Source organism: Triticum aestivum, chromosome 2D (genome assembly GCF_018294505.1).
Source record: "Triticum aestivum cultivar Chinese Spring chromosome 2D, IWGSC CS RefSeq v2.1, whole genome shotgun sequence".
NCBI classification, from domain to species: Eukaryota; Viridiplantae; Streptophyta; class Magnoliopsida; order Poales; family Poaceae; genus Triticum; species Triticum aestivum.
In genome coordinates this window covers 96,958,359-96,968,384 of record NC_057799.1, presented here as the reverse complement: position 1 = coordinate 96,968,384, position 10,026 = coordinate 96,958,359, and the positions used below count along the sequence as shown (strand labels likewise).

Sequence of the window (10,026 nt, the reverse complement as noted above, 5' to 3'; positions counted from 1 at the left end):
GCCAGCGCGTCGACCCGCCCGCATCTGCCACGGCCGAACGGCCGTTAGCGGCGCGCCGTCCCCTGACGTTGGCCCACGCGCGATTGGCCACGTCAAAACAAGATCATTTTTGGGTTCAATGTTTTTTGCCACTGTCAAAATTCCGGTGCGGTGCAAAGTGTCACGTTTTGTAAAATGATGATTTTACGAGAGCCATGGCGCTAAAGTGGTGGTTCTGTGCATTTTACTCATTCTGTCGGTTACCTCATCGGGGCCGACCTCCTGGCAGCCCGATTTCACGGTGGTGGTGCCGCTAGGGGGGGGGGGCGCTTTTGTGCATGAGTGAGGAAGGGGTCGAACAGGCGAGGAGGAAGAGGGGTTGCTTGCATGATGGGGAGAAGAACGAATTGTTATCCACTTATGGGTCCGTGGTGGGTAATTTTTTCTCAACTCCACGAGGACTCTTCAAACTAGAGTTTTTGGAGTCCCCCACCCTCGAGGAGCTTCACAAAAAACACGAAGTTAACCCCAAATTTGAGTATTTTTTTCAAAGCAAGGCATAGTGAATCCACTCCATTTGGCTTGTAATTTTGAGAGTGGAACAACCCCGAAACCGGCCCTAAATTATTGGTTCACTTGCAAAAGTTTCACAATTTTGGTGAGAGAAGAGATCGAGGAAATGCCACGAAAACGTTACCTTAGGTACTTCTACAACTGTTCATTCACAATCGTCGAATTCTCTGTTGGTCATGTACTAAAATCTGGTACCCCTGGGATGTAGTAGTAAATTTTCTGAGAAGTTGGTAAGTTTACTCGAAGGCAAAGAGTGAGCGTTGCTGGGGTTGGCATTCAAAAAAAAAAAGTGAGTGTTGCTGGCTGTGAAAGCTAATTGGGCCTTTAGTCTTGTCCTGGTCGCCTTCAAGGCCCCAGTGCTCACGCGGCCCATCTCCATCTCGAGGTAGACGCGGACGGCCCGCTATCGACAGGAGAACATTTGCCCAAGCGGAGAGCACCGAGCTACCTCTCATCTCACCACCACCACCAAGCGGAGGAGCCACCTGAGGACGGGCGGCGAGCGAGAGGGCGGCGGCGAGCGAGAGGGCGGGGGCCGGACATACGAGGCGAAGCGGGGTCAGGGCGAAGAGATGGCGTTCACCATGCGCGCGGTGAAGGTTCCGCCGAACTCGGCGTCGATGGGGGAGGCGCGGCACCGCGTGTTCGACTTCTTCAGGCAGGCCTGCCGCGCCATCCCCTCCATCATGGAGATCTACAACCTCGACGACGTCGTGACCCCCGCCCAGCTCCGCGCCAGCATCTCCCAGCAGATCCGGAAGAACCAGGGCGTCTCCGACCCCAAGGTGCCCCTTTTCCCACCCCATTTCGATCCGCCCCTCGCAAATGGATAGATGTAGAACGAAGAGCGAACGCGTTGTCGTCCTCTTCGATCCAGTCGCTGTCCGATCCTTCTTTGGGGGACGCGCTCTCTGCGCAAATCTGATGTATGTTTCTTTGGGGGACTGGGAATCGCCGATGCATAATCGGTACGCCTTGTTGGATGGATAGGTAGCAGTTGACCTTGCTGGCAATTTTCGCAGGATTACGGGCTGACAACTCCTTGTTTCTAGTGGCACTTGACTGCAGTGTGGCAACCCTGCCCTTCCAGGACTAGCAACGAGGCTCTGTAGGTAGTATTTTGTCCACCTATGGGTCGGCCGTTTTGCATGAAGGTGCTCACTGCCCTGGATTTCTGGATTAGCCAGAGGCTACAACGTCCGTAAAGTGCTTATCTGCACTTGTTTATATGCTGCTAAGAACCCGGTTCCTAGCTGCTTCTTTGTAATATATGGCAACTCGATGTTTTTGCGGTTGATTACCCATTGTGGAATTAGGAAGGTCCTTATGTATTGTATTCAATTATTTAATTGTGTTCTGTTGCTGCTTCTGCGCAAGAATAGATGCCAAATTTCATTATATGCTTCACCACTGGTATGTAAGTAGTTAGGCATAGTTATACAGTGTGGTTCTAGATCTGGTGGGGAAAAAACAGTTAACCTTAAATTAGACCAGTATCCTCCTAAATTGATTGGCATTATTGACCACCAATAGATAACAGGAACCACACAATTTGTTCATACCTTCTAAGCCAAAACAAAACGTAGACCAATATTTGGTGCCTCCAGGTTCCAGAGTAGTATCACGGGCAGTGTAAACGATGAAATATAGGTTCCGTAAATTTCCAGCCTCTAGTCTCTATGAGCTACCTTATGATGTGAGGATACTTCGATAGAGGATATAACTCTTTAAGTTATATCAGAAGAAAACAAATGTATCATTTGAAATGAAATTATAGTGGCTTCCAAATATAGCAGTAGTTAATCATGTAACAAAAGCATTATACCTGTTTACTACAAGAAATAATTGACATATCAATCTGGATTTGTATGAGTATAAGACATGATGGAGTAAGATATACATACTTTATCATACACAAATTTCAGTCAAAAAATATAGCATTCACAACTACACAATGTTGGTTGCAAGTTAAGCTTGAGTCTCAAGGTAGATTCATATTTTGTAACAAGTCAACTAACTTGATTATCCTCTTGCTTAATCATATCACTGGTAACTTGGAGAAACCGAAGAATTGGGTTAAATTGTCATTCTTGAAGATATATTCACCAGCTAGAGTTTCAGTCCTAATTATTTTACTCCTGACTTTGGAGGTCTACCCGGGTTCATGGCAACTATGGCCCCGTGGACAGACAACCAAGTTGTCTGCTAGCCAAGTGTTATAATTTCTAGATGATAGTGTAATAATTTAATCATTTTTTTATTGCTTTCACTAGAAGCTGTCAATTAGTCCATTTGGATGTACAATACTGCGAACTTCATCAAACGGAGATTGTTTAATGCCAACTTGCTATCAGCTGTGTGCAATTGCGATGGAAAATGTTTGTACGTAATTTTCTGAGATTTAGCTGGAGTTGTAACTAGATCATATTTCCGCTTACTGGGCTTGACCGGTTTTATTGAGTAAGAGTGCTCAAGTCTGATTCCCAGCACTCATATTCGATCCGTAACAATTTTGTTTTGCTATCCTTTAGGCCTATTTTACTTCGCTATCTTTTTGCCTCTCCTTTCGACAAGTAGCATGTGCTGACTTTAGGTGGAATTGGCATTGAATAGGATTTGGTTCCTCGCCTGAACCTTGCACTCAACATTCTAAATTAATTTCAGTTTAGTGAGTAGGCATTTAGATTAGGATAATTCTTTATTGTTTTTTATATTCCGGCAGACTCGGGGATTGAGTAGGAAGGATCGATAAAATATGTATTCAATTTTTCAATATAACAAAAATTCTGCCATCTTGGTGATACGAAGTGATATTATCTGTGTTTGCAGAAACTTCAGTCTGCACTTTCTTATTGAACACCTTAATTTTGCCCTTTGCTAGAGTGCTTGTCAACACACTTCAATATTTCTATTCCGTACCATTTGTGGTCTGCATTATACTCCCTCCGTTAATAAATATAAGAGCGTTTAGATCACTATTTTAGTGATCTAAACACTCTTATATTTCTTTACAGAGGGAGTAGAATCTAGCACTAGCCTCTGAAACATCTAGCAGCCATTCTTATATCACTGTAATGGCACCACAATGCCAGAAAAGCATTTCTATCTCCCTCAATCTTAGTGTACATCTCTGCTGATTTGTGCTGACTTGCGTGCGAACAAACAGGTCATTGATATGCTTCTCTTCAACGGGATGGAGGAGCTGAACAACATCACCGAGCACGCGAAGCAGCGCCACCACATCATCGGGCAATACGTGGTTGGCCACAAGGGGCTGGTGCAGGACCTGGAAAAGGACCAGGGGAGCTCCGAGTTCCTGAAGAAATTCTACACCAGCAACTACTAGAATCCGAGGCCGCCACAAAAATTTCCAGCCTTCTTGTAGAAGTGCGCTTGACATGTACTCTGAATAAGACGCTGAGAAACACTTCCGGCCAATCTATTTTGTTACTCGAGGTTTTGTTTTGTTCGAGCTTGATTCGATTATACTCAGTCATCTCTACTCAATGAGATGGTGTCTGCTAGTGAAACGGTTGTAACTCATAGACTCTGCTTCCCAAGCTCATGTTGAAGGATTGATGTCTTGCAGAGGCAAGATCGATGTGGATGTGGTGTTCATGCGTGTCTTGGTGCTTCCTACGTGAAGCAAGTCCGCAAATCTTATGTGGCACCTATGTGGCAAAGACAAGTCACAGTAAGTCGAAGAGATTCCACGTGGTCATAGTAGGAGATAACGTTGCCTCATAAACATCTAATAATAATCCAAATGCTTATGTATATATCAACTGGAACTTACACGATTTTTTGACAGCAACTTACATGGTTTTCGCTGTGCGGGTGCTTGAGATGTGATTGGTACCCCCTCTATTCATGTAGACTTGTCTTGTCAAACAGTTTTAAGCTTGACCCACTTCAAAGAAAAATAAAGAGTTTTGCTTCGGTACACCCTCCTAAAAAATTTACCTGAATCTTAAAGTTACTTAAAAAGGGTATTCATCGATCAAACAAGAGATCAAAACAATCTAATCTTTTGATTGAAGGGGTAACTTATAATTTCCACTGAAATCAGTAAACTTTTCTGGTGGGTGGGGGGTATACAATAGAAAATTATGCCGGGATGCTTGAGATCTTGATTCTGATAGAAGTATCATTCTAACATACTCCATTTTGTTCCACTTTGTTTCGGTTCCAATTGCCCCTTATTCAATCTATTTAAAAGCTGATTCTGGTGCGCTTGCTCGCCAAACCACACAAATCCCATGCACATCATTTTCTTACACACATATGCAAGAACATCACAATCTATTTTGCAGTATGAAAAAATGCAAGCGCATTGCAACATTTCATGCACATCGGTGCAACTTTTTTAATGCATGAGCAAATCCCCGTTGGTTGTGACAAATCATTGAGAAACATCATTCACAACATATACAACATACAAGGCAACATGAATGCAACAACACGAAACAATTTTGTAGTATGAATGCAACAAATGCCTACGATCATTGCAACATGTCGCCCATGTCCAACACAACATACACATGCTTGTTGCTAACCAAAACACCATACATAACATCAAAAAACTATAAACAAGCTAACCTTGGCCTCGTCGAGGACGAATCCATCTCGTCGAAGCACCACTATCGCCGGAACTAGTGACTCCAGCTCATTTCCCCAACGACTCAGCATCGCCATCTTTCCCTAGCTATGGCATGGTGGAGGGCTTGATTTTGAGGTCCAACTCGAGATTCAGCGTAAGGTTGTCCATGATAGTTGTTACCTTCATCTGTACAGGCGATGAACAATGGGCATTGGTAGGGGCAAAGGATGGCAGGGGAGAAGCATTGTGAAGAGCTATTTGTGGCAGTGACAAAGGAGGCACTGTGACGAGCTAGTGCTGCAACGGAGGCAGGAGATAGTGGGTTCCCATGGAAACAAAGGACGATGGGCAACGTGGAGCAACGGATGGTGAGGGACTGAGGGAGAAGATGGCGGGGGAGAAATTGCGTAGATAGGCTTACTCCATGGCTCATGCCATCCTTTAGAGCTGCAGTGGTTATATATAGTAACTACCCCTAAAAAAATAAACCAACGAAATGTTTCACTGCCATACCCTAGGTCGTGGCCCGAGCAGCCGGGGCTTGGTTACACCCCTAGAAGGGAGAAAATGATACGATGGGTGTTGTTGCTATGTAAGATAAGGCAAGAGATCAAGAGACTTGATCAGCAGATATATTAGGTAATTTACCACGAATATTATGTACTCTCCTTCCCAAAAATGTAAGGCACGCTTGACTTCGCCTAGTCTTTGATGCATGAATGACTCTTAATATGTACCAAAATACATGGATTGAACATGTATAAATAGTATCATTGTATTTGTCTTGCAAAACAATTTTGTTTCATATTAATTTATATTAATTTTGTCGAAATACAATAACTGAAATTCATAGTAAAAATTATGTGATGAAGACCAAAAAAAGTAGAGCGTGCCTTATATTTTGGGAAGGAGGGAGTATTGTTTTGTCTTACATGTATAATATAAGTAATCAACATAATCTAGTATAATGTGAGACGACAACTTATTTTTTCAATCGAGGGTAAAAATGCCCGGCTTCTGCATTGAATGACGCACACATCCCTCAATTAATTATTGCAAAGTTTACAAGTATCCATAAGTCTAAAAAGTGTATGGAAAGCTAGAAAGGGCATATAGATTCCAACCAATTGCAAATAAGAAAATATGAGGCTTTGTGAGTCACGCATCCTATTATTAGGTTGCTACACAACTCTGTTGAACAAACCACAAGTGGCCAACTACCATAGGTTGCACCCAGAGACCATGGACTCCCGATCCTCCTCGACGTAGATAGGACCACATAGGGATCCAAAAAGTGTCTCTATTGGATGACCTGCCATAAATGGAAAACTTCCATCTTATTAAAACATACACATTGCGACAATTCCATATTGCCCAAAGTAAAATACAAACTCCCACCCATATTTACACTTTAACATAGAGTGCACCCATTCAACCAGTTACTGAGAAAATTCGTAATACTAGTTGGTGGCGCAAGTTGAATGCAAGATGAATAGAACATCAAAAGATCTTAACAAGCGGGCAATCTAGCCATCTAGAAAAGACGTCAAACCGATTCCTCATTTCCACAGAAATCACATTTGTGCAACCATGCCATCGTCACCTTTTATGTTGCCTTTGGTCATGATCACTCTCCTTCCAGATAGCACATAAATATCTTTACTTTCAAAGGCACTTTAAGTAACGAAGCCGTGATTAAAAGGAATGCCAATATAAATGAGAACCGGAAAAGGGCCAGAATTGTCAAGTTTCCACTTGAAGGAATATAATTCAGTCGTTAGATTGACTATCACCAACCTATTAACCATATGCAGCCAATCTGCCCACTTCACTGCCGCGAGTGCCCGACGAAAATAAACACTTAAAGGAACATGTCCCAACATAAAGGCAACAAAAACTTCACTCCGCTGGATGATATTGTAAATATAGGGATATCGTAAAGCTAGAGAAGCATCTCCCGACTATGTGTTCTCCCAAAATCTAATAGTATGTCCACCTTCTATGTCGAAAGCACCACGGCGAGAAAAAACATTTTTGTCTCTCATCAAGCCTTTCTAGAAAGGCGAGTCCGTTGGTTCACCAAAGTCTGAGATAAAGTCTTGGAGTGCATGTATCTGTTTCTAATTAACTCCTATGAGACTCCATCCTCAGTTAGCAACTTGTACAACCATTCTCTGAGAAAACACTTTGTTCGTTGGTGCTTAGCTTCTATCAAATTTTCTCTTTTTTATTTTGTATCTTCTTTAGTTGCATCTAGTGGGGTATTGTATTTTGACCTTCATTTTCTTTTCCTTTCATACATTATTACACATAATTTCTTTGGACATTATGACATGCGTAGATATTTTGTTTACAATTGTTTTTTCAAGAATTATACGTTTTGACATTATAGTGCACTCGGGCGTGGGCTCATCAAAAAAGGAAACAGAACTACGCTTATAAAGTTCCAAAGGAAATTACACATAGATATGTTTTAGTACATTGTGTACTTGCAACTGTTTTTGGTAAGCAATTTCTTCTATGTGGATAAAGTTGTTTTTTCGACATGCCAATGCAAAAAAATCTACAAAACTCTTTCTAGGAGGATTTTTCTTCTACGTGGATAAAGTTGTTTTTTCGACATGCCAATGCAAAAAAAAGTACATTAAATCTGCAGAACTCTTTCTAGGAGTGTTTTCCTTTTATTTTTCATATTTTCTTGCTTTTATTTTTTTGATTGAACCACATCAGAGAGTGTTCCAACAATTTCATAATGAGGGACACAACGAAACTCCCTGCATGCGAGCTCGTTTAATTTGGTGGCAGCAAGATGACGGGGGACAGGGCTCCGTGCCCGAGCAGGTAGGGTTTCCCGTTAGGGCATCTCCAACGGCAACCCGCAAAAATCCTCTCGCATCCGTCCGCGGACAGGAGGGATCAGTCCGCGGGCACGGATGCGGGAGGACGCCATCCAACGCTAGCCGCATACATTTCAAACTCTTTTTCAGCAAACCAGATGAAATTCATGCAAACACGGCCAGATTTCATACAAACACGAACAATTTAATTACATTCCAAACATTTAGAACAAAAAAAAAGACCCGCCCCTAAACCTATCCTACAGTGGCGGTGGCCAGCGTCCAAGTCCGTGTCGTCCTCCTTCCGCCATCTCCATGAGCACCGGCGATAAGACCAAGAAAGAGTAGAACACGGGAGACAGACCGGCCCACATGGGACACCAGGCTCCGCCGCCTCCCATGGCATACTCATCCTCGGAGGAGTCCGCGCTTTGTTCGTTGCCGGTGGACGTGAGGTCCACGAGGGAAATTGTGGCACCGGAGCTGTCGTCCCACCGGGCCGACTGATGGTTCGTTGGCGGCACGTAGGAGGCGCAACTGCTGTTGTTCTCCTCCCCGATTGCCTGCAGCTGCGCCTCCGTGGCTGCCACTTCCTGGCGAGCGGTGGCTTGAGTGCAAATGGCATCGTAGATGGCATGCTGCTCAGCGACGAAATTTGGGTTCGCCGCGGCCATGGTCGCCATGGCCTCCTCACTCGCGCGCTCGCCCGTCGGTGCTGCTCCAGGAGGAACATGTTGTACCGTTGTTCCACTTGCGCCTGTTGGAACGCCGACAAAGGCACCTCCACCATGGCGGTGTTGAAGTGCGTCTGCGCCTGCTGCATGGTGAAGCCGACGTGCATCGGAGGTGCAGGAGCCGAAGCAGAGTCATCGAAGCCCATCTCCATCGTGGTGTCGTCCTCGTCATCGAAGACCTCGGGTGAGCTATGACCGAAATATGCCCTAGAGGCAATAATAAAGTTGTTATTTATATTTCCTTATATCATGATAAATGTTTATTATTCATGCTACAATTGTATTAACCGAAAACTTAGTACATGTGTGAATACATAGACAAACAGAGTGTCACTAGTATGCCTCTACTTGACTAGCTCGTTGAATCAAAGATGGTTAAGTTTCCTAGCCATTGACATGAGTTGTCATTTGATTGACGGGGTCACATCATTAGAGAATGATGTGATTGACTTGACCCATTCCGTTAGCTTAGCATTTGATCGTTTAGTATATTGCTATTGCTTTCTTCATGACTTATACATGTTCCTATGACTATGAGATTATGCAACTCCCGAATACCGGAGGAACACTTTGTGTGCTACCAAACGTCACAATGTTACTGGGTGATTATAAAGGTGCTCTACAGGTGTCTCTGATGGTACTTGTTGAGTTGGCATATATCAAGATTAGGATTTGTCACTCCGATTGTCGGAGAGGTATCTCTGGGGCCTCTCGGTAATACACATCAATATAAGCCTTGCAAGCAATGTGACTAATGAGTTAGTTGTGGGATGATGCATTACGGAACGAGTAAAGAGACTTGCCGGTAACGAGATTGACCTAGGTATTGAGATACCGACGATCGAATCTCGGGCAAGTAACATACGGATGACAAAGGGAACAACGTATGTTGTTATGCGGTTTGACCGATAAAGATCTTCGTAGAATATGTAGGAGCCAATATGAGCATCTAGGTTCCGCTATTGGTTATTGACCGGAGACGTGTCTCGGTCATGTCTACATAGTTCTCGAACCCGTAGGGTCCGCACGCTTAACGTTCGGTGACGATCGGTATTATGAGTTTATGTGTTTTGATGTACCGAAGGTAGTTCGGAGTCCCGGATATGATCACGGACATGACGAGGAGTCTCGAAATGGTCGAGACATAAAGATCGATAGATTGGATGACTATATTTGGACATCGGAATGGTTCCGGGTGAGATCGGGCATATACCAGTGCACCGGGAGGTTACCGGAAACCCCCGGGATGTATATGGGCCTTAGTTGGAGAGAGGAGAAGGGAGCAAAGGAGGGGCCGCCCCCC

The 10,026-nt window shown here is 44.0% G+C and overlaps 1 protein-coding gene across 1 annotated transcript; it reads left to right on the top strand.

The window, feature by feature from the left end:
• Window positions 1-922: 922 nt before the first annotated feature.
• LOC123051906 (NADH dehydrogenase [ubiquinone] 1 alpha subcomplex subunit 6) lies at window positions 923-4,159 on the top strand. The gene is made up of 2 exons (XM_044474903.1): window positions 923-1,337; window positions 3,719-4,159. Exons 1-2 carry the CDS (start codon window positions 1,125-1,127, stop codon window positions 3,896-3,898), a joined length of 393 nt encoding a protein of 130 aa, XP_044330838.1. The 5' UTR covers window positions 923-1,124; the 3' UTR covers window positions 3,899-4,159.
• Window positions 4,160-10,026: the final 5,867 nt, after the last annotated feature.

What these genes read in the sequence shown, in the direction of transcription:
- LOC123051906 (XM_044474903.1), top strand. Translation starts at nt 1,125, where the DNA reads ATGGCGTTCACCATGCGCGCGGTGAAGGTTCCGCCGAACTCGGCGTCG. An exon ending in AGGGCGTCTCCGACCCCAAG is followed by an intron (nt 1,338 to 3,718) that starts GTGCCCCTTTTC and finishes GCGAACAAACAG; the next exon opens with GTCATTGATATGCTTCTCTT.